Source organism: Ambystoma mexicanum, chromosome 2p (assembly GCF_040938575.1).
Source record: "Ambystoma mexicanum isolate Mex_15411 chromosome 2p, UKY_AmexF1_1, whole genome shotgun sequence".
NCBI lineage: Eukaryota > Metazoa > Chordata > Amphibia > Caudata > Ambystomatidae > Ambystoma > Ambystoma mexicanum.
Genome location: NC_090923.1, coordinates 811,791,339 through 811,816,314, shown reverse-complemented (window position 1 = coordinate 811,816,314; position 24,976 = coordinate 811,791,339). Strand labels below are relative to the sequence as shown.

At 44.8% G+C, this 24,976-nt stretch overlaps 1 protein-coding gene across 1 annotated transcript; it reads left to right on the top strand.

Moving 5' to 3' along the window:
- Window positions 1–1,108: 1,108 nt before the first annotated feature.
- LOC138566817 (SERTA domain-containing protein 1-like) lies at window positions 1,109–24,976 on the top strand. The gene is made up of 2 exons (XM_069644490.1): window positions 1,109–1,245; window positions 24,022–24,976. Exon 2 carries the CDS (start codon window positions 24,026–24,028, stop codon window positions 24,833–24,835), a length of 810 nt encoding a protein of 269 aa, XP_069500591.1. The 5' UTR covers window positions 1,109–1,245; window positions 24,022–24,025; the 3' UTR covers window positions 24,836–24,976.

The window sequence follows — 24,976 nt, the reverse complement described above, 5'->3', positions numbered from 1 at the left end:
GTGTTATTATATAGCACTTACGCTTAAGTGCTTCATATAGAACACATATACATACATTATCACCCAACCTGTGTTGGTACTCATATCAACCTCAGCAGGATGAAAGGCTGAGTTTGGCTTGCTGGGAGTCAAACCTGCAACCTGCAGATCACACATACATTCCAGCAGCCAGCGCTCAACCACTGAGCTATCTTACCGGCCATAGCCATCAGAAAACCAGCCACTCCAGAAACAAAGAGCCACATGCTGCTGGCAACAGCCCATGAGCTTCAATCTAAAAAAAAACGAAAAAATATTTCTTTTTTTCTTTTTTTAGGGATAGCAAGGGGGACTTAAGTGGTCGCACTTGCGACCCCTGAAGACCCCTTAATGACGCCATGCACCAATCTAAGTCATAGATTGCTTTTTTTTAACAGTCTCCGGTCCATCAAACAATGTTTCAACTGTGAGATTTAGTGTTTTCAATATTTGTTCACAGTTTTTAACCCAGCTGTTAAGTTTCGGGTCGTTTTCGAACACAATTTTGTGTAATATATTATTCGAAAAATAGGATTCAGACCAATGTTCTAACAATGTTACCACTCTGTTTTGGAGGATAGACATTCAAAAGCAGTCAAATAGCCCTTTTTTCTCTGCAACGCTGTTTTAAGATTTGTGGAATCATTGCAAGCAAGTGACTTTTGGAAATCTAAACAATGATGTACCATCCCATTATTGCACTGTTGTTTTTTGTTGAACAAGTTCGTTGAGACTTCATTTCTTCAATTGATCGAGGTGTAAGCGGTCTGCTGCTATTGGTACAACGTATGTCTTTTTTTAGACTGACCCCGCTGTTACATACTTTGGGCTAATTTGCGTTTTCTCTTTTTAAATAATTGGGCTTCTTTTTACGGAAGGACGTTGAAATACTAGGGCGGGGCATTGTGTTATTTCACAACTACCAGATAATGAGCATGTATCCAATTGCTGTACTCCTTTTCTTGCGCGTAGTTGCTTTATTAGCCAGCGAACATCGTTTTGTAGGCTGTACTTGTTTCGGGCTTTTCTTCCAGGGAATTGTGCTTGTTTATCCAGTGAAGCTAAGAGATTTTGCCGGAACAGCTGAGAGCAGAACTGCACTAGCCAGCAAGAGATAAGGACGCTTTACCATCTCCAGCCGAGGCTGCGCTCGACTGGACTATGCTGCTTCCTGATTGGTTGTCGCCAGCAATCGAAAAGCTTCTGATTGGTCGGTGAGAGAGCCAGGTACTTGCCTTCTTCTTTCTTGTCGCTCTTGGTGTCGGTTGGGGGTGGCTGTTCTCGAGACCCAGGAGGGTGCCGAAAGGACAGTTAATGGCGGCCGTGGCTATGTTAGGACGCCGCGGCTGCGACGATTACAGTAGAGGAACACAGCAGCCGCCTGAACAGTGGGCCAGCGAAGGGATGAGTCACAGTGTGTGGGAGGCGCCTCCGCCCGGGAGTTGCAGAACCCGGGTTAGGAAGTCGAAAAGAAAAAAAAATAGGCAATTTAAAAAAAAATACTAAGTTTCTGGCGAAACATCGAACCTTATTGCGCTCGTGTAAACGTAACACCGGATAAGCTGTTTTAAAGTTACGCTCGGAATTAAGCCAACCTAAAGAGTATCGAGTCAGGTAAATAAGTGCCTAATAAGGAGCCGAACGTAATTTGTTAAAACTCCGGAAATAAATACCGAAGATAACATGGACACGAACTTTACATCTAAAGGAAATAACCTTAAACTAATTTACCAGTTTAAAGCCCAAAACCGCTGTGATTAAATCCTCCTTTAGGGGACACCCCAGGAGAGACGCGGTCAAAAGCCATTGAATCAAACGCAGAAGAAAATCTTGCTATGATATTCAAAAACTGCCATACTTGCTCAAATGAATAGTATACGAGGAAAATACTTGACTGAAACGTGATCATAAGATATTTGTTGGTCAATCAAAGTACAAGTTCGGGGGAGACTTGTTGCGAGTGACTTATGTGTCACACACCGAGTCCGACTTGTCAACACGCCAATTTTCAAGTGCACAAAACGAACATTGGGACTAGCCTGTGAAAGGTTGTCGATTACGACTGGAGGGTGGGAGGGGTCATTTTTATGTCATTTTAAGAGGGAGAACGTTACAAAAACTAAGTTTAAGATTAAATAAACCAGAGATATCGATGCCGACTGCTAGGCTAAAATGATGTAACCTAGATGTTGTGACACGAACCAGCAGCACCTTGCCACTGGTACTTTGTAGTTTCACTTTGCCTGGGGTAACTGGCAATAAGTGTTCCTTGAAGAGCAGGGCTAGGATGTTTTTTGGTGTTGGTCTCACCATGTCACTGGTATTCAATCCGTGGGGCTGCCTCATGCTTTCCTAAAGGAAGTAGTATGGTGACTGACTTAGGGATGTAACGGTATAACGGTATACCGTTAAAGATACCGTGAACCACTTGAACAATAATAACCGTCACATTGTTTATACCGTTATACCGTTATACCGTTCATACCGTTAAGTGTGCGTTTCAATCTGATTTGGAAAGGCTGCAGTAAGCAATTGCTGCGCAGTCTTGGTTTTGCACTGTTGGATGTGCCGTCTGCCAAGTAGTTTCAGTTGGAGCAGTTTTAAATGCCATTCCATAAACCACACATGCCTTACACAAAATCAATATGTTAGCAATAGGAAGAATAGATACAGTGCCAAGAAGGAATAGGGTTTACTTTGGGGTGGCGGCTTTGGGGTTTATATCTTTATAATGGATAATATTCTCTAAACATATGGCAATGGGGGATTTCCCTGGTTCTATCATTGAATTTACATATAATAAGTCACACTGCGAAATTCACTCATCTCTGTGGGTATTCCCTGCTGCAATACCAAAGGGTAACATGTCAGTGATTACTGAACACCTTTTGGCCCGCAAGTAAACTAAAGGCTGTAACTTAAAGAGAAAGTGCGTGTGTATGTGCACAAGCGTATACTACCATCAGCCTCCATTGATCTGTGGCATGCAGGTTATCAAGATGGCAACATGTTCATCTTCACCAGTAGCCAGTGGGGAAGCAAAAAGCCTAAATGACCACTTAAGAAAAGCTATTCAGTTTGCTTTTCCAGTTGCAGCAAGGCTCCACCCCATCCCCTCCTCTCCACACGTGTGTTTGTGTTTGGTGGAAGCAAGGCATTTCAGTGAAAAGTATGTTGAAAAGCCCAATTCTGGCCCTGGGTGCCTGGTTTTGTTTGTGATGACGTTATAGCAATGGGTGCTCCCAAATTTTTTTGTTATCGGGGGGGGGGGGGGGTCTAGTCTGTGAGAAGGGAGATTCTTGAAGGACAAGGAAACAAAACAGACTGACTACCCCTCTCTCTTAGGTCTTTCAACAACACAGATGTAGGTGCTCAGGTACTGTTACATCAATCTACAGTAGTGACTATTTGTACTTCAAAAACATTTATGCATGAGAAGATTTTGCTCGCAGACCGTTAATTTATCAAGATATAAATCATTTTTAATAATCAATTGAAAACTACTTTTTGTATGCATAAAACTTATACATGTGTGGGCTTTTCCATACATCACTCATACCTTTCATAACTATTCATTCATACTGTGACATGAGGGTTTGGTAATTTAAATTTTCTTTTGGCATATTAGTCTATGCCAAAAGAAAATTTAAATTACCAAACCCTCATGTCACAGTATGAATGAATAGTTATGAAAGGTATGAGTGATGTATGGAAAAGCCCACACATGTATAAGTTTTATGCATACAAAAAGTAGTTTTCAATTGATTATTAAAAATGATTTATATCTTGATAAATTAACGGTCTGCGAGCAAAATCTTTTCATGCATAAATGTTTTTGAAGTACAAATAGTCACTACTGTAGATTGATGTAACAGTACCTGAGCACCTACATCTGTGTTGTTGAAAGACCTAAGAGAGAGGGGTAGTCAGTCTGTTTTGTTTCCTTTTGTTTGTGATGATACATCTGTCAATTTATGACCTTTTAGAAAATATTTGTTAAGATCAGTTAACTCCACCTGCTATACCGCGATAACCATGATATACCGTCATTTGGCAAGAAGGTTATCGTACCGTCATAAAACGAATACTGTGACACCCCTAGACTGACTTAAGTAGAAAATCTAACAAGGTATGCATTTTGGAGGAGTCTTGCAACAGTATTTTACTCAGAGGATGGGGCTTGGCATAAAAAAAGTTTGAATACCACTGCAACTGGTTAACTGGTCCATGTGTGGACAGTCCTGATTAGGACTTCTATCATTCTGCAAGAACCTGAATACATTAGCTTAGAGGGGGAAATGTAGCACCTCATGTGTTCCCACAAATCTTACACCAGCTTAGGTAGTGAGAACATTCCCTAAATCACGCTATATTCCACTGTAAGATAAAACAAGAAATATGTTGACTTCTGAATAGGGTTATGAGGTGAGCAATGTCAAAATGTATTGGTCAATGTAGTTATCAATCGTGAGAAAAAGTCACTTTGCAGGTTTGTTCCCTACTGACCCAGTGTGATATATCGTCCCACATTTGTGAAATGATGATAAAGTTAATGCATATGGCAAATCCATTTGTTGTGCTTATTCAAAATGAATCAAAGCAACTCGACAAAAAAATGTCTAAATAAATGAGTGCTTGTATTAACAATGTGCCGACACGTGTTTCAACCCAGAAAGACGTCCTCCTCGGGGCTAACACTGTTCAGTTGCACTCTTGACTGTACTGTTTGTACACCCTCAATAAATAGTTGATTCAACTAGTAAACCAATATGTGGTTATACCATAGGTTCACCTTTGATGCACATTACATTTATCGTAACAGCAACCTGTTGGACTACTATGGAAAAACCCTCTCAACTTTGGAAAACACTTACAAGACTAATGATTCTTGAATCTGTTCATCCACTGGTTTATAACGCCCATATTAAAAAAACAGAAGCATTTAATCTAAGAGTCCAAATTGACAGTCAATTTTTAAAACCTTTGCTTTCTTCCAAGGCTGCACTTTGATACGAAATGGAGAAAAAAAGGAAGAAAAAGAGGGGAGAAGAGCAAATTAGTCAAAATGCCCGCGGATGCGCATACCTTGCATATCATATAGTCACTTACGTTTCATATTTTCGAAGAACATTGGACTGTGAACCCCCCCTCCCACCCCCTTCGACCAAGCTTAAGTAGGTCGAGAAATGACTGTACTTTCTTCCTGTGTATCTTCTCTCTCATCCAGGGCTGTCCACCAACGGTCATGACAGGGAGTTAAGCTGAATAGAACTTCGAGCATGCTCGTAACATGCATTCATTGTTACCTCGCTCTCCATCTTGAGCAGGACTTCCTCAAATTCTGGAAGCTCCTCAAGACTTTCCTGTTCACCTTCTCCTTCCCTTCGTCCCTCCTCTGCTAATCTGTCGCTGTTATTGGTGGCCAGGGCCCTTATGTATCCCTCAGACCTGGCCTCTCCTACCCAATCACCCCAGCCTCTGTCTACCTCTCCGCACTTGCCTTGGCGCCTACCAGCCTCCATCCTGCAGGCCTGCACTTCTATCCAGTGCGGCCCCCACGGCCACATAGCACTTAACTTACTAAGCACTTCATCTGTTGCTCACCCATGAGCATGGACATTCCAGAACTTGCCCTCGCCCCCCATTTCCCCTCTTCTCGCTGCACTTGCACATTCTGAATACTCACAAGGCATAGTAGGTTTGTCTTTATCTTCACCTGTATTTATTGTTCTCTAATCCCGTGCTACACACCCTCCTCCCCCGTTGCCCTGTGGGCGTTTTGAAACAGAATGTACTTGCTGTATAAGCACCAAATAAATGGCAAAAGATAACTCGCACAAGTTGCTCGCAGTACAATATAAAACTACCTTTTTAAAAAGAAAAACATGTTGACACCTTTTTAAGTTTCATAGCTTGGCTTATCCTAGCTTGGTGGAACTACGCAGCACAACATGATTTGCCCTAAGAACATAGTCTGTTGCCATTGCATAATAGAACATTGTTTTTGATGGAACGACAGTGTGTCCAAAATAATATATATTAGAGAAGAGCAGCAACAAACCTTGACTTTTGCCCTCCGGCAAAAAGAAGTTTGAACCGTAGACTAGACAAGTCAAAGATGCAAAGACAATCCCCGCCTGCATTGTGTCCTGTGGCAGTTGTCCATGCTGTTCTCGGCAGTTGCTATCTCTTGGCCTGTGGTAAATCTTTGGGAGTCCATTTTGCCTCCGAGAGCACCTATCTGGTGCTGCATGCCATCATCAAGAACTGAGACTTCCAGTGTGCAGCATTTCGTTTTTGGGGATTTCTCATGTCAACTTTATCCTGAGGCAGCAATGGGGAGAAGAAGGTCAGACGGAATGTTATCTGTTGATGGTACAACAGATAAAAAAAAAAACTGAAGCAACAATACCAACCACTAAGAGCGAGCTGAAACAACCTGCTAGAAGAACATTGTAATGAACGTTGAACTGCATTTGGTGTTCAGCAGATGGTGTAAGCTTTCTAGCGTTCTGCCTGAATCCCAGTTTTCACAAACCCGGGAACCCTTAGTTTCGTCTATTTAACGTATGTGGGTGCTAGCGCTAAGGTGATCGCCCCTTTCTTTTTATATCTTTTAAACTGCACCTGCAAAAATAAATAAAACATGTTAGAATTTTCCAATGGGGCATCAGTTATATTTAGTATAACGTTATTTAGGAGGACAAGTGGTATCTATGAACACAACTGTGCTGGGTGCCGTAAAATGAAGACTATGTCTTGGGGGTGGGGGGCATGGGGGACCGGTTGATGGAGAGGAATGAATCGCACATAGTACAGGCACAATACAGACATTGCCTGGATCTGTACAGATTCATATATAGTTTGGCAGAGGGTAATTGTTAGGGAGGTGGGAATACTATGTTGTAACTAGAGGCATCGAATTTCTGGCTGATGAGGTGGAGATGTAGGGAGTGGATGGAGTTTTTGCCCTGTCAGTGTAGGGCCCAGAAGGCACAAAAGTGAGCGTAGTCATAGGGTTGTTGGAGAACAAATGGATTCGGAAGCCCACTGGAGCTGAGGTTTGTTGGAAGAGAGTAGCATGAGATGGTGTCAGCCATGCAAGGGGTGCCAGGCAATGGTTTGGAAAGGGGGTGGCTTCTCATAGAGCCAGCCAGCACAGATGCTTTGATTTTGATTGTAGAGGGCTTGGGTGTCTAAGTTGAGTTGCAAAGTGGGGATGCGCATCAGATGGGAGGGACGGCTGTAGAAGGCTGGTACAGGAGTCGAGGTGACTGAGAACCAATTTAGTATGGGGTTTGTGGAGGATAGGATGCATTTTTTTCAGAATATTAATTGGGTTGATCCTAGCAGGAGTAGAGGTAGTGATAAAGGAGTGAGAGTTGACCTGTCTACAGGCGTTTACCGAATTCGTGGCTAGTAGTCTTTTCTTTTGTGTAGGTAATGTGTTGTAGGGAGGGCACTGTTGTGATGTGTGTCAATGTGCGACTAATCTCCAAACCTGCTTTTAGGTTAGCAGCTATTGATATCTGTAATTAAATGGGGTTCCTGTACCCATCTCTGCATCGCATAGGTAGATGGAAGGTAGTACTCCTGCGATCAGGTGGATACATTGTGCATCACTGTACTCCTCTAGCTCGACTGGCATGACACCCGCGTTTAAGGAATTGCTTTATGCAGGCAGCGGATGCCTTCCTTTTTATTATGACATTAGTGAGTGCTGGGTAGTTAAACATTGGAGAAACCATATCTACTTGTGAACGCGACTGTAATGGTTTAGTTAAGAGCACCGGCCGTCGGAAAGTTACTGCTTGTGCATTTTTTTCTTTTCAGTTCCAGCTGAGCTATTTTACAGGTCTCGTAACAATGTTTCTTTCACTAAAATCTAATATTTCGCTTTTATTTCTGTCCTAGGCATGATTCCGGGAGCTTAACTAGAAAAAGCTATAATGGGTTTTCCTCGTACTAACTAGCAATTGCACAGTTTAAATACTTGCCCACCGCCGCAAGAAAATAGCTTTTTTTTCTGTGTGTGGTAACGTAAAGTCTAAGGAGCAGTGCAATGCGGTTGCCAGGTGACCGTTGCCCTGGTAGCTTTTGGCTTCTGATGCTCTGTCACCTACCTTCATGGAACGGCTGTGGAAACAATCTGTAGTCCGATTGGCTGTAACTAGGTCACATCGGTTTTGGTATCCTGGAATATCAGCATGATTTGACATTAAAAGCCGAATCTTTTTTTATTTTTTTTCAGGTTTCATAATTGCTGTTTTGTTCTCCCATTATTCCAGGAACATGGGTCATCCTGGTCTGGGTGCGCATCTATGTATGAATTGGCGAATCTCATCCTGCGTGTGGGCAGGCTGTTTGATCGTTTCACGTTGGGTTGCCTGTGCACTTGCCTCTGAAGAGGCAAGTGGCACTTTATCCTGCCCTGGACCTGGTACATTATGTAGTCTTTGCAGGGGTTATTATCTTTTATTTTTATTTTTTTGCATGTGACGGGTCGAAAATGGAATTCATGGAGCTGGGAGTAGGGGTGTTAGTATTTTCCTCTGATCCAGGAGTTATTAAATAAATTTCACCCTTGTGAACGAGTGCCTGAAAGATGTCAGGACGTGTTTAGTTATTTTTTTTTACCCTCAACTATTGAACGCCTCCTTTTACTGCTGTGTTGCCATGTCTTGCACTCCTGTTGACTTGCCATGTTGCTTTAAAGATATTCACTTTTTATGTTCTCTTTCCATTGCTTTTCTCAGGTCTTCCTTTTTTTGCTGCTACCTCTCATTTAGTCTTTGCCTTTGCCCATCTGTGTTGCTACTTCATAACACAGCCACTACATCAGTTATTGTCTCTTTTCTGCCACATTTTTTTCTCTGCTGCGCCTGCCTGTTAGGACAGTCCACCTATGTAAGACTATCATTGGGCAATAAAGAAATTCCAACTCTTAGTACAGGCCTGTACCACTCTATAGAGGTAACTATGACAGAGCAGCCAAATAACTTGTAGCATACATATGGTCTAAAACACATACACAATCTTATATGTAACAATAATAGAATAACACTACCAACCAGCCCTACAGCTAAGGTGTTTGTTGGCCACTTTTACTCCCTAAAAATATTTCATGAATATACAGTTGCAGCCCCAACAATAGCAAGGAAGTGCAGAGTTCCTCCACTGTGGCGTCATGCTTTAGTGGCCATTCCTTAATCTAGGGATGGAACGGAGAGCTGGTTGGACTAAGTCTACTTGTCAGAACGAACGGATGGAATGTATGGAGCAGACAGAGCAGATGAGTGGACGTACTGGCTGGAGTGGATGGAACGGAATGCTAGCTGGGGTGGATGCACTGGCCTGAACGGATGGAACCGACGGAGCGAATGCAACAGACGAAACGGACTGGACGTACTAGTTGGAATGGATGGTATAGATGGAACAAAAGGAATAATTGGGACGGATGGTATAGATGGAACTAAAGGAATAGATGGGACGAATGGTGGATGGAACGGTTAGGAGTGGATGGAACGGATGTGACGAATGAGCAGATTGAACGAATGGAAAGGATCAGTAGTTAACAAATTAAATGAATAGAGTGGATGGAACATATGCAGTGGATGAAACGGACACCGTAGACAAAACAGATTGAGTGGATGGAACGCACTGAGCTGATCGGATAGGAAGGATGACACGGATGGAACACAGATTGGATAGGAAGGATGGAACACATTAAACGGATCGGAAGGATGAAATGGGTCTACGGAATGGATGGAGTAGATCATGTGGATGATGGGTTGAGTGGGTGGAATGATGGAAGGACTAGTAGATTAAATGGATTAATAAAACTAAGTGGAATGAACAGAGTAAATAAAACGGATAGAATAGATGGTACAGATGGAGTGCTCGATCGCAAGCGCCTTAACCATCATATCACACTACCACACTTACTCTCTCCTATACACCACCACTCAACTAGAACACAGCGCTACTATGACACATTCGGTATAGCTGTTCTCATACTAACACCCGCCACATTCTCCTCATCCTAATTAAACACAGCTAGCTGAGCACACACCGCTAGCTTAAGCGTCTCCTCGGGCTTAACACAGCCACAATCAGTCTGGGTATCATCCCTCCAGAATGAACACCTATACCTGACCTACCGCTAAGACGCAGCTATCATGCAATCATCATACCGGCTGCACACACATCCAGATATATAGATCTCTCTCTCTCTCGTTCCTGAGGGCGCTCAACCTACCAGCGCTTTGAGATCATACCAATGATACATAAGGCACTATATATATAAATGCCAAGTAACACAACATAGGGCATGAGTGTTCTCAAAGGGTGAAGGGGACACTGGTGGTCCAGTGGCCAGCAGTAGGCCGAACAGGATCAGGCACAACTGTAGTAACTGAGTTCCATAGGATATCTTTTATAACAAGTAAGTACAGTTCATTGGAGTCAGTAAAATGGTTCAGGGACTTAGTAGAAGGCTCCCTGAATGTGTTCTGTTTGGGCATACGGGTATGGGCAAGCTCCCAAACTTAAGTTTCACCTCCCTAGCCACACAGGAGTGACAATGACTTTAGGTAAGTATTACCTCAAGTCACACAGTACCTCAGCAGTGAAGATGTTGCAGACTGACGCTTTCACGATGCAGCAGCTACAGGACACGAGGGTTGGATTCTTAGTTTTCAGATTTCAAAAAAATGATGGGAAATTGTAGGAGCAGTCGAGAGGAAAGGATCCCGTCAGAGGGTGTTTCTCGCTGCTCTGTCGATTTGGCACCTTTTTCAAGCCACCATATGAACGGTAGTCGTCTGAACGATTTGCCTCGTTATCTTGGTCTGGCACTCTAGTGAGAGGACTTAAACGGATGGTTCACTCAAAAATTGTATTGTCTTAAAAAAGATGGCCCATATATATATATATATATATATATATATATATATATATATATATATATATATATATATATATATATATATATATATATATATATATATATATTCTCTTGCTTCAGCTGTCGTTTCCGCAGTTGGTGGAGGAGCACTCCTTGGTCCCAAAAGAATTTACAGAATCAGGAAACCAAAATGCAAAATTGTTCCACTTTAAGTATCAAAAAAGAATCCATAAAATCATTGCACATCCACGTGGCAAGAAAACATTTTCACAAGCCACCCAAGGTAGCTGGCGCATAGTAGATTGAGTCTACGCGTTTCACGGTCCACTGACCGCTTGTTCACAATTAATGACCCAAACATTGTAGAGGGTTAAAATACCCCATGTGACATGTGGACAGACATAGAGGGAGGACTACCCAATCTATCTGTCGAAAAACCGTGTCGGCCATTTTGGGACGGGTCTGTTCTATCATATGGGTTTGCTATATATATATAATGTTTATGTAAAATTTTGAGGAAATGAAGCTCAAAGTCGCACATTTCAAGCACTAGGAGGCATCTATTTTGTCAAATGAATGAGCCTCGTGTGCTTATGTTAAGCTCCGCTCTCGCAGCAAAATGCCCCCTAATCGGAGCTTTTGCTTATTACAGCTGGAGAGCATAGAATGCCGTCAGGCTCGTTCCTGCCCTGGGCTGCTGGTGAACACTTGCTTTCTCAGGCTCACTTAAGCGAAGTACCGGAAATTGGAGTGCGTTTTGATTTAAATCTCCTGGGGTTCCCCGGGCCTGGGGGACTTAACACAAAGCACTGCAATTATGAATATGTCGCCGACAGAGTATTAATAATTGCAGCGACTTGTTTCCCGTGCTCGGGGAAGCTTTTTGGGGAGGGGTGGGGGGACAGCAATTATGAAGACTCGGCCGGCGAAGTATTTATAATTGTAGTGCCTTTTTGTTTTCTGTGCTCCACTGGGCCTGGGGAGTGCAGGAAACAAAGAAGGTCAAGGCAATTACTGTCATGGCTTCCTCTTCATGTTAAGCTCTGCTCTCTGACCGCAGTAAGCAAAAGCTTGCAGTAGTGGGCTTTTGCTTGATTATTGCAGCGAGAGCAGAGCTTAACATGAACAGTGGCGGCTGCTTCATTTCACAAAATGGATGCTTCCATTTCAAAACTTTGAGCCTCATTTCCCCAAAATTGTACATAGGAACTTTCTTTAAAAATACTTTGACCCATTCTTTTGAGACAATAACATTTGAGTGAACTACCCCTTTAAGGAGTGGAATCTTGCTTCTGGAGGTCCAACAGGAGTCCACCAGTTTCAGAGAGATTGGTTATTTGGAAAATGATGCACATCACTCTGCTTCGAGGTCCCATGGTATTGGTGGTTTGCAGTCCAGGAAGGTCACATCTTGTTGTGGAATGTCTCAAAATGCAAGTCTTCTTAAGACTGATTAGTACCACAAGTCCAAGGGTCAGAGCCGTCGTCTTCAGGGGCTCCTCTGTCGCATGGAAGAAGGGGGTTGGGCTCAGCAGCAGTCACTCAGCGGGCATCTCTGGTCGCTGGAAGTAGCTACAGGTGTCATTTTATTTTTTTTTTAAACTTATTTTTTATTTTTTCTTCATCTCCAGTGGTCAACTTGTCTTCAGCTTTCAGATCCAAGACATTTATCCTGGAACCCAGCCAATCAGCACTTGTATTACATTCAAACTTGGGGGCTGGGGGTTGGCTGTCCTGGAAGGACAGCCAGCCTCCCAGTTGGGAACTGGTTCCAGTCGGGCATCCCAGAAGGCAACGGACTGCACAGTTTCGGACTCCTAACTTGTTTCCTGTCTTCACAGACGCTCTAGAGCCTCGGCGGGTTTCACACTGGATTCCTGTCGAAGACCAGTCAAACCAGGACCTCTCCCTCCCCCTAGCACGGCAGACGGACCGAGCAAGAACAAGCACACAAGAAATGGCAAAAAAAGAATACAGCCACCATTTATGGTCAATGGTGTCCCTTCTGTGTATTACTGCAGCTGTGAACACAGCCTGCAAGTAAAAATAACACAAGTCAATAAAACACGGTCACTGACACCAGGTATGCTTGTCGCTATGACAGAAATATGACCGGAGCAATGAGAAATAATGTGTAATCTTCCGATTCTGTTGGCTTTCTCCATGACCGCCAATCTGCCCTTAAAGCTGCCAGAAGCACAGAAACTGCTCTCCTGAACATCCGTGAAAACCTGCTCTCCAATCTTGACTGCAACATTCCCCCTGACCTCATCCTACTCTCTCTTCTGCCTTCGACACGTTCAACTATATCACCCCGCTCAACTGTCTCTGTGACAACGTGGGTATCGCCGATCATGCTCTGGCCTGGCTGATCTCTTTCCCCTCTGACCCTCCCAGGCCCAACTTGAGTCCTTACTATCATCCATCTCCCTCTCTACCTGTGGTATTTGCCAGGGGTCTAACCTCTCGCCCTTGCTTTTCAACCAATGCCTAGTAACTCTTGCCCGCTGCATTGCAATTTTTTTTTTGCTCAAATTTCCAGTGATATGCTAATGATACAACTCATTTTCTGGCTTCCCTCGGTCACATTCTCTCATCTCTGATTGCCTAACTACCATTTAAGATTGGTGTGCAACCAACAATCTTTGTCTAAATGCCAACAAGACAGAGATCCTCCTCATTGATACACCTTCACCATCCTTTCCCCTCACTCTCTGGCCGGCCTCCCTTGGCCCTCCTCCTAACCCTACCTGCAAGGCTAAGAACTTTGGGGTCATCTTCGACTCCACACTTTCCTTCTCCTCCCACATCTGACGTCTCTAAAAAGTAAAACTTCCTACTGCACCTCCTCTAGAGGTACTCTGCCTTTCCTCTCCTTCCCCCAGAAGCTCACTGTCTCCCAAGCTCTGGTTCGTCTCCCAAGCTCTGGTTCTCTGTAGGTTGGACTACTGTAACAGCCTCTTTCTAAATCTACGTGCCTCCACTCTCCGCCCTTTACAACTAATCCAGAACAGGACTGCGAGACTTGCCCTTGGCCTCAAGCCCTGGGATCGTATCTCTCCAGATCTGAAATCTCATTGGCTCCCAGTGGATGCAAGATTCAATTTAAAACCCTCTGCATTGTCCACAAGGCTTCCTGGGGCCTATGTCCAAAATACCTTCAACTATCCCTCTGTAAATACCTCCCCTCTCGAGCTCTTCGCTCCTGTACCTCTAACTCATTCAGGGTCAGTCGTTTTTCAAAGAAATGAGCTGGGGGTAGATCTGTCTTCAGCTGGTTTCTGCCTTTGGAACAGTCTCCCTGCCACGCTGAAACTTGAGGAGAACCATCTGCGGTTCCGGAAGCCCTCCCCCCCCCCCCCCCCCAAGACCTTCCTCTTCTGCCTTTGCCCCCATTCTCCACTGCTGATCTGTTTTCTATCTCGGCACTGTGCACCTGGTTACTCTGTGTATCCCGGGCACAGGTACCTGCTCACCTTCCTGCACTGCCTCCGGGTCACCCCTTGCACTGGGGTCTGTATCTGTACCCATACAGTCTTTCTTTGCCACTTATTCAGATATACTGTCGGCTAAACCCAGCACTTGCCTCTTGCTGGCTGCACTACCACAGTTTGTTGCCTTTATCTATTTAATATTGGTTATCTGTTCTGTTCTGCACTATCCACTTCTCCCCACATCCATGCACTTTTCCACCTTTTTCCCTTTCCCTTGCACTTGCGCGTTCTCAATGTCACTGGGCCTACTAAGATCATTGTATTTGTTCTCCCTTGCCTTGTCGCGCTCTGAAACACTTGCTGTATGAGTGCAATATAAATAAAATTTAATTTCACCCCCACCATCATCGTTTGCCAGGCAGCATAATGGCAGCGCCTCCAAACACGCCACGGTTAACGGGTTAATGAGGCATGCGATCTGGCCCCCCAGTCTGTGCACAATGCCAGAATGACTCAACTGATGTGGGCGTATAGGTAGGAGTGAACTGCCCACGGCCACGCGTGGCGTCCGAGGTGAGTGGAGACTCTGGTGCGGTTTGGCTTTACAACATGCAGTTGTATCGCAGTACACGTCAGGCAGAGGCATGAGCTAGCTCGCTTTCAGATACTGCGGGCTGCTCTTAAAAGAGCCTTTGTGTTTTGTTTGTTTTTTTCCAAGGTCTCTGCGAAAGCCTCTACTTCTTGGGTGCAGCCTTTTTGGGCTTTGCCGCTTTGGGTTTGATGGCCTTGACCTTCACAACCTTGGCTGGGCTCTTTGCCACGTTCACCTTCACTGCTTTTGCAGGGCTTCTGGCGGTCTTCTTGGTTGGAGCAGCTTTGGGCTTTTTAGGGCTCTTGGCGGCTGCTGCTGGTTTCTTCACCTTCTTGGGACTCTTCATGGCTCCGGTGGGAGCCTTTTTGGGTTTCTTGGCAGCACCGACAGGCTTCTTTGCTGCGGGCGTCTTGCCCTCCTTCTACTTGCCCTGCGACTGCTTCTTGTTGAGCTTGAGAGGCCTTGCTCTCCTTGAGCTGGGTCTATGTCTTCTTTGCTCACCAGGCTCTTGACTGCAAGCTTGAGTCTGCTGTTCTTGTCCACATCGTATCCCTGGACGCTGAGGGACTTGAGGCCAGCCAGGGAGACTCCCTTTCTCTCAGTGCAGGCAGCCACGGCCTTGAGGACGTGGTCTGACATGCTGGGCCCAGTGGGCTTTTGGCCTTGGCAGTGCCGGCTGCTCTCTTCTGCTGCTTCTTGGTAGTGGCGGGTTCCGCCGGCAGAGCCACGGCAGCAAGAGCAGTTTCAGCCATTGTTCTGCAGGCGGACTCGGTCAGCACTCACAGATCAGTAATGGGCAGCATGGCAAGCGATGTGCAAATATAGGGCGGAGCTTCCATCTGCTTGGCCCAGTGAAGGGGAAGCCGGGCCCAGCCACAGCACCGTCCCTGCTAAAGACACACAGTTTCCTCCGCTTAACTAATCAATGCTTTTAAAGTTACCTGCATGCATTTATATCATTTTCCGCCTGTCAACAGGACCGCAACTTCTCCCAGCACTTATCCAAAAGTATCTTCCCCTTGGCAGGGCCCCCGACTCCCATGGAAGAGTCTTGTAAAGCCAACATCCTGCCTTCAGCTCAGACACCAACATGAGCAAACTTTGTTTTTCACTCCATAATTCACCTCCCAGGTATAAAAGCGCGAGCATTTACCTTTTCACTTCTTTTGCTACAGTGCCCAATAGTCTTCTCCTCTCACCTTCTGTGGACCAAAGAAAAAGCGCACTGAAGAGGAAAAGCACACTGAAGAGGAAGTAGATAACGCAGCTCTGCCTGTGTTAGCCAAGCCTAGAAACTCCCCTTCAAATGGACATAGGTCTTGCCCAACGCATTGCTGCTCTCTGCTCCAACTTTCAGTGCTATGCGGATGACACTCATTTCAGACTGCCCTCTGCCACCTTCTCCCTCATCTCTGACTGTCTGCCATCCAGAAGTGGTGTGCCGCCAATGAGCTCTGCCTCAATGCCAGTAAGACGGAGATTCTCCCTCATCGGCACACATGCACCCTCCTTTCCGGTCATTCTGTCCGGCCTCCCTTAGCCCTCTTCCTGCTCCCACCTGTGGGCTAAGAACCTTGGTCATCTTCGACTCCACACTCGCCTTCTCTCCTGACATCTCTGACGTCTCTAAGAAGTCTAACTACCAGAGGTATTCTTTCTTTCCTTTCCTTCCCCCAGAAGCTTACTGTCTCTAGAGCTCTGGTTCTCTCTAGGCTAGACTACTGCAACAGCCTCTTTCTAAATCTGCCTGCTTCTACTCTCCGCCCTCTGCAACTCATCCAGAAGAGGACTGCGAGGCTTGTCCTTGGCCTCAAGCCCCGGGATCGTATCTCTCCAGCCCTGAAATCTCTTCATTGGCTCTGAGTGTCTACCCAGGTTAAATTCAAGACCCTCTGCATTGTTCACTAGGCTTTCTGGGGCCTCGGTCCACAATACCTTCAACTCTCCCTCCATAAATATCTTCCCAATCGAGCTCTTTGCTACTCCACCTTCAACTCCTTCAGGTTCAGTCGCTTCTCCAAGCAACGAGATGGGGGTAGATCTCTTTCCTCGGCTGGGGCTTCCCTCTGGAACAGCCTCCCAGCCACTCTGAAACTTGAGGAGAACCATTTCCAGAAGCACCTCAATACCTTCCTCTTTGTTTCTGCCTTCGCACTTCCTCTCCCCTGCTGATCAGTCTGCTTTGGCTCTGTGCACCTGGCTACCCTCTGATTTCGGGCCCAGGTCCCTGCCCACCCAGCCACAAATCCACACTGCCTCCCCTTGCACCTGGGTCTGAATCTGTAACCCTACAGTCCCCTTACCAAGACACCCCTTGTCTGCGCGTTATACCTTGCACTTGCCACCCTGCTGGCTGCACTATCAGTTGTTTTTATCCTTTGCTCTGCACTTTCCACCTCCCGCCCCCCCCACCCTCCACAATCCCCTCTCCCCTGTACTTACACGTTCTCAATGTCATTGGGCCTAGTAAGATCATTGTTTTATCCTCCCTTGCCTTGTTGCTCTCTGAAACACGTGTGTATGAGCATGATAGAAATAAAATATCATATCATAACTCCTCGGCACTCCACCTGTGGGCTGTGCTTATCTCTCAATGGGAATTGTAAAAAGTATCCTATCCATGGGAACATTAGTTCACAAAAGGGAAACCGAACGGGCTCCCTAGAAACACTGCATAAGTGCTGTGTGCTTCAACTTTAAAATCTAGATGCCATCGAAAGTATGTTTCCAAAAAAAAGTATGGAGGGACACAAACATGACTCCCATAGAGTGGAGCAAAAAAAAGTTGACATGGGGGGCGGGGGACGTTCCCACTCACCCAGGAACACAGAAAAGAATTCCACAAGTCCAGCAAAAAGTGCTAGGGCGTCTCAGGTGAAGGTTGGATTTGGATGCCAAATCACCTTGCACTGCCCCCTTTTCCTGAGGCACAACTTTGCTCATTTTATTTCTGCTGCTCTTGTAATAGTGAGGCGCTAATACATAGTATGTAACAAATATAACTTCCTAATGATATATAACTAGAACTGTACATCTGTACTGTGCGCTGTACATATGTACTGTCATTCATGCTTTACATGTCTTCTAGTGGTATATTGCATCTTTTATGCAAATTCACAAATACTTAGTTACGGTCAGGTATATTTTCATGGCACCAGTTGGGCTTGGGGTGCATAAAGTAGCTCCTGGTAGATGTTGATTTCAAGCTAACTTTGCTCTGATTGGCCCTATCCTGATGCCAAATACCTGCTGGCAATTTTTAACCTAAATGTGGAAGTCTGGAAGTAATCTATCTTAGACCCCCCGCAGTCTGAGTGATTGCATATTTTCACTAAGTCATATTCCATAAGTGGCTATGCAAATGCTGCCAAATCCCCTGTACGGTCCCAGTCTTTCTTAGGTTACTGGTGGCACTTGACAGGATGCTTTGAGGGTGTAGCTTTTGAGGCAGATGTTAAAAACCTGGTCTCTTCTACTACCATCCACCATACCCCCTCTGACCGGTTTCTATCTCGTTAGAGATGCCATTTCTATTCCGTGTTGGTGGCCATTGCCCACTCTAGTACCTCTTTGAGGTCAGGCTATTGCTTATGGCTGTACAGAAGTGATTCAGTAGCCCACCTCCTTGCATGGTTACTGAGTGCTAACATACACGATCTTTTGCCCTGTCGGGGTACCCTTAATGACTAGCAAAAGAGTTTCTCGCTGTTGTGGGCAGAGAACATATTTATTTTGGGCTAAGTTCCGCTGTTAGCGCTGCCAACAAGCTGAACTATTGGCATGGGGAGTACATATGGGATGGGATGTGATGAGTGACATGCAGCCTGTGGGTGTTTTAATGTTTACCCACCCACCGACTGACAGCCCAGGAGCATGCTACAGCCTCTGGCTGTTCCACACCCCCCCAAGTTCACCCTTCCCTGATCTTGTTAGGCTGGCTATTTGCTACTGTTCTTTCTAAGCAGTGTCCTCGTGTTTAATGGCTTAATTGCAGCTGCAAACCAGGTCCTGGTGTATTAAAAATGTCTTAACCAGCTGTGCCTTCAGCCACTTGGTTTATGATACGTGTCCCTTGCACTGATTCCTATTGAAAGGAGCACCGGCAAATCCAACTGCTTTGGTACTTATATAGGCGTTTTCAAGTACTACTCTAATTTGCCCTTATACTAAAACCATTTGTGACCATCTTATGACTAGGTAGCTCCTTTTGCTATTAGACTTTCATACTGTGCCAAATCACTGATTTGTCTGGAGACTGGTATATGTTCTTGACTTGCGCAATTTTTGTCGTTAAGAGTGACTCTTACCAAGTGGCTCTGGAAGGGCAAAGGAGGACAGATGCACGAGTGCAGACAGAAGGCACCCGTTTTCTGTGTGCTGGTATGTTTCCAAGTGGTTTTGTGGTTGTGGCCCTGGGAGAGGGTATCTTGCATGTGGATATTTTTTCGCCAAAAAAACCAATGGAAATAAGTAGTGTCCTAATTTTCTATTTGTTTTTTCTATGATGCAGTACCAAAAGTATAACTTTGTCACCACTTCTTACTTTTAGATTGTGCCACTTTTATGAGCAGGTCGGGTTTTAGCTGCGGGCAAGAGATTTGAGGGAGAGACTGTAAAACCTTAGCGCATCTTTTCGCCGCCGAAATGTTAGATGCTCATAGAACACAGTGATCGAATAGAATAAAACACTGCTATATAGTGGGGTGCCGAGGAAGTCTCAAAAGTCGCCAGGTGGTGTTGCTGTAAGATCCGATCATCTGCACAAAGCAAAGGCCAGTCGTTCAAAATAGTCCTGGCATTAGCCCTTGTCCCAGTTTTTAGTCTGGAAAATCGGGTCACCCAACCATTATTGCATTAGTGTAACTGGATGCCCGCGGCATTTTGGGGGCTTCAGGTTACGGTATCTAATCGGCGACGAGGAATTGGTCATTGTCACGGCAGCAATGGTGGGGTTTGGGACGAGCCGTATGCCCAGAGAATAGGAAGGCGCACACGTGCGGAGTCCTCCCGTAGCTGCGGGGGTTTATTACCAAACCGGTTAGTCAGAGAAGGGATTTGTCATCGTTCCTTGGCATAAGGATGAAAAGCAGCTCGGTGGGGTGGAGCAGTCTCGCTCTGATTCAGCACGCCCACCCCTCGCTCACTCCCACCCTCTTTGGTGGCTCCTCGGAAGAAAGGAGGAGTGTGGGGGCTTCGCCTCTGCATTGGACGAGTTCATCAAGCCCACTTTTAGTTGCTGATTCATTCCCGCCGCTGCTGCACGACAGTGTATACGATTCTCAGCCCGGGCTTTCCTTTCCTTTCCTTTCCTGTGAAGTGTTAAAGCAGCAAGGTTCTGTCCAGCAACACTGTCGTGTGTGCGTGTGTATTACTAGACTTCACGGAGTGCCTGACGCCCGTCTTCATGTCTAGATTTCTTTAGTGGCTGCCTTCTGAACATGAAGGTAGAGGAACTAGGAGACTCGATTTTCCTCTAACTTGTTTTGGAGCCACTAATCTGGTGCTATTCAATGCCACTGATACTTTACTCATACCTTATATCATGCACTCGAATTTCTCCCAAGCATTGCCTTTTTTCCATTCAATCATTCATGCTGCTGCTATCAGTACAAAACGTTATATTTTCCCTATTCGATTTACTGGTTATGGTCAAAGGGGGCTTCTCTGGAATATGGTCCCCAATGAAAGCTGGCGGGAGTGATGGGGTACTCGTCATTACTCGCTAGTGGGCGACTTAAGGAAAAACGTTACATTGGTCAATATATTTGTACCTGGCCAATTATAAAAATAAAGATGGGTTGGGTTGATCAGTTGTACACTTTATTTTTTCTTTCATTACAAAGGTGCATACTTGAGATTCTTTGGGTATTCTGAGGCAGTATTTTAAATCGCTTGCCAAATGATGACACCTCGTTGATGTGAGAATAAAGGGGTGGTGCATAAAGCACCAAATGCATCCGGAGGCCAATCGTTTCCATTTGCTGCAAGACACTGTAAATTCTCTTGTTTTTGTCCTACCCTTAAGCTTCCCACAAACCGTTCTCCTGCTTTTGCATACTCTCAAGACTACCTCTCAGCATCTACATAAACGACGGCAGATTGCACAACCCTTCTGCCGTAAGAATGCAGCTATCCCCACAATACAAATTGGTCTAGCTGCGTACCATGTCTGGCTTACTCGCGTGTTCCCCAAACAGTAGGCATCTACATCACAGCTTGACATGGGTGGCTTCCCCCATACCTGGATTTTTGTCCCCTGAGAGCGTGACCGATGTGCATCCACCCACACAGGCAGGTAATTTTTGGCTAGTACATGGCTTTTGTTTTCCCTAGTAACTTAACTGATAATACTGTGACACTTTTTGTTTCGGATTCAAGCTTGCAACCTCATCGCTGCCACCTTCCTAGCAGAGTTGATTGGTGGAATCTAGACGTTTTGGTTCCAACTTCTTCACATGACCAAATTTATTTATTCTGGGCAAATCAACCCATCCCCATGCCTAGACTTTGAACTATTCCAGCAAATCCTCATGGGTAGGTATAGGTCTCTAGGCTGGACAGTAGGCAGTCGGACCTTCCACGGTATCTTAAAGCAGCCTGCTCTAGTCCTGCTCTTTTCTGATCTGAAAAGTTGGCGCTGCACTGAAACATTACGACTGGGTTGTCTTCAGTTTGGTTTAATGTTCTTATTTCGAATTGGAGACCCTGCTGCACTAGCTGTTTGCCATCGCTGCTACCCAATCACCGTTTTGTGAATTAATGTAAAGTGGTCTAGAATATTGCACATTCTCCATGTTGGTGGCCTTCCTTCTTTTTTCAGCAGTTTCGGCCAGTGTCTTCCTTTGTGTGCAGGTGTTGGTGCAGAGAATTCCAGAGTTTATTTGAGAGGAAGGGGAATCCAAGATGGTACCATTGCTAGATCACAAAACAAAAACATTGTCTGGTGACAATGATGCCAATGAACACTACTATAGGTGATTAATATTGTATCAAATTTAGTTAATATTAAATGTAGAACAATATTTAAAAAAAAACACTTTTTTTTTAAATTCTTCATTTGCTTAATTGGTTGTACAGAGGCCAATGTCGCTGATGCATTTTGGACCTCAGTCCTTCATTATGGTGATCTCTACAAGATCAATATAATACCATAATTTAGCACATGATCCACTCGATATAATAAAGAAATCGCCAATAATTAATCAAAATCGCGATAGACTGAATTATGCCATAATACCTGGTCTCTATTGGAGAAGAAGAAATCCCTGATACTTGAGCTTCTCTATGAGGTGCACTTCTTAGTATATGTATGTGAGCGTAGTCTTGTTGTCGCTATGGGTCATCGCTAATGTAGTAATAAATTAAGCAGTCCATCACTCAATAATTCCAACCTAACATAAAAAATGATAATGAGAAGGTTCCTTACCACAATACCTCTTGTGGAATGTGACTGCGTGCACAATAGTGCTTTTTCTTTAATCTCTTGCCTCACGCTCTGTGTGAATTCTGAAAAAAGATGCAGTGCCGCATTATACCTTCTGGCTTTGGGAATCTCTTAATAACCATATGGTAAAAATCCAACGCTTTCCCTGCTGTTCTGAACTAGTCTTGCCTAGCTTGCGTGTACAGGGGAATCTAGCGTTCGTACGGCCTGTAATGACTGCTGGGATTCTTGTAGCTCCAGGCCAATTGTTGACTGGTGCTGCGTGTCTGATTTAAGGCGAGAGGAGCTAGTCGGGAGGCTGTCTCCACGTCTTATAACCATAGCATATTTGGAAATGGCGTCAACAGAAATCTTGGTGTGCTGCCGCTGTCAATAAGGGTGTCTGTCTGTCTGTCTGTCTGTCTGTCTGTCTGTCTGTCTGTCTGTCTGTCTGTCTGTCTGTCTGTCTGTCTATGGTAACCGCTAACAGAGTAATTGGATTTGTGGAAGAATGTGGTGCATCATCGTGCTGCGTGATGGCGTTGATGCTATGTTCAGAGCTTGGCTTTTTCATAGAAATATCTCGTTAGACGAGCGTATGTAAGTGTCATTCTACGGAGCTAGTATTCAAAATTGAAGGAGAAAAAAACGTTCTCTACATGCCTTATTGGCATTTTGTACGATTCAAAGGAGAGTTACCTTAATAACGACCAGATATTTAGTTTAACTGTGGTGATGCTGCTGCAGATGTGTGATACTTTGTAAATATTACCATGTATAACTGAAAAAGCGGGAACCCATAAGAGCTGATTTTTTAATAGAATTTAGTTGATGTGTCTATGAATCACAGATAATTCATCATATAATCAGGGAGGTGGATCAGAGCACTCTCGATGGTTGGTAGTGAACATAGTCACTTGTGATGGATTCTGGGCCCCTTCAGTGGGCGACGGGCATAGTTTTGTATGAGGAACAGTGCCTGGGTACTGTGGATATGCCTCCGATTTCCAAGTGCAGACAAATGCATAGTCATTGTGACACAGGTCATGGTTTTAAACTGCAGGTAATGAGCTGTAATAGCACAACTAGCTCAGTGACTCTTTTAGGATCTGTTCGTGTTCTTCCCCTGTTGAACAGACCTTCACAAACTAGAGAAGCTGTGATGGGGGTGTGGGTGTTCACTTACATTGAGCATTAGAATTGTAGTCTTTAACCAACAACAGACTGTCAAGCTCCTCATTACAGAGATGTAGAATTCACTACAACAAACTTCCTCTTGTACGTTTGATTTCCTTTGTGATGTCACTTCTAGGCTCTCAAATATGTTGTACGTGTAGAGTTGATCCTTCATTTTAGAACCTCGGACATCTCCTCCCCATTCACTTTCAGGACCTATGTTGGATTTACCCTGTGCGTGATAAAGCCATACATTTCATAATGTTCCTCCTGAAATGGTACTGCTGTAATCTAACCTCCCTTTGCCGAGTTTGGAGGTACATTTTATTGGTCTTGTTCCTGTTGTATCAATATGGGAAGTTTCCTGGAAAAATATAATATATTGCAATGTGAAGTGGGCCAGGATACGTGATCTTTCTTTTCTCGTTGTAGATTTGTGCCCTCATGTATTTATGTTCGTCTTATTTTTCAGATTCATGTTGGCCAAAGGCGTTAAGCGTAAATACTGTGAAGTCGATGGCAGAATGGATGCCACACCAGAAGCAGCCAGTACCTGTACAACCTCTCTGGCAGCTGTTCAGTCCAACTCTCTGTTAAATATCTCCCTGGTTAAATTGCACCAAAGCCTAAAGCATGTGGAGCCCAATTTGAGACATTTGGTGCTCGTGGCCAACACCTTACGCCGCCTTCAGGGTGATGTACAGGGGGATCAAAGCAGTCGAGCTGAGCAAAACAGTGAAGGAACCACCTCCAGAATGGACCATTCAGTGGCCCAGACACCGACTGTTTTGCCAAGTCAGAAATGCGATGGCTCGGAGGCAGGCAAAAAGGTGCCCATGGAGGACCATGAGCAGAGTATCCTCATTTCCAGCTTTGACACGTCCTTGTACTCCTCCATTTCCACCATTTTGGAGGATTTGAGTCACATAGAGGGTCTGTGCAGTTCGCCACTTCAGGTTGATGAAGACCAGCTTGGTTGTCTGAAGGCTAGTGCAATAAACACAAGTGGGTCTTGGGAGGAAATGGGGCGATCCTCTCATCCTCTGGTTGGGCCTCTGGAACTGCTGAGTTCCACCAGCTACCTGGATGATAACCTCGAGGACATCTTTTCAGACATTGACACTTCCATGTACGATTGTGACCCCTGGCCTGCTACAGGTCTGTTGAATTTTCGAGCCTTTTCTAACACTGAAGACAGTTTTTCTGCTGCTGGGCAGAATGGAAGACTGGAATTGTCCGAACTAGATTACCTTATGGATGTACTTGTTGGAACTCAGACCTGCTGACAGACTGACCACAATAGCTCTCTTCGGGACAGCAGTATTATCTATTGTGTTACACCACAGAGGGTGAAACTCTTCAAGCCACTTTTGGCTTTTTTTTTTTTTTTTTTTAATTTATGTTTTGTTCGAGCGCTAAGTGAAGAA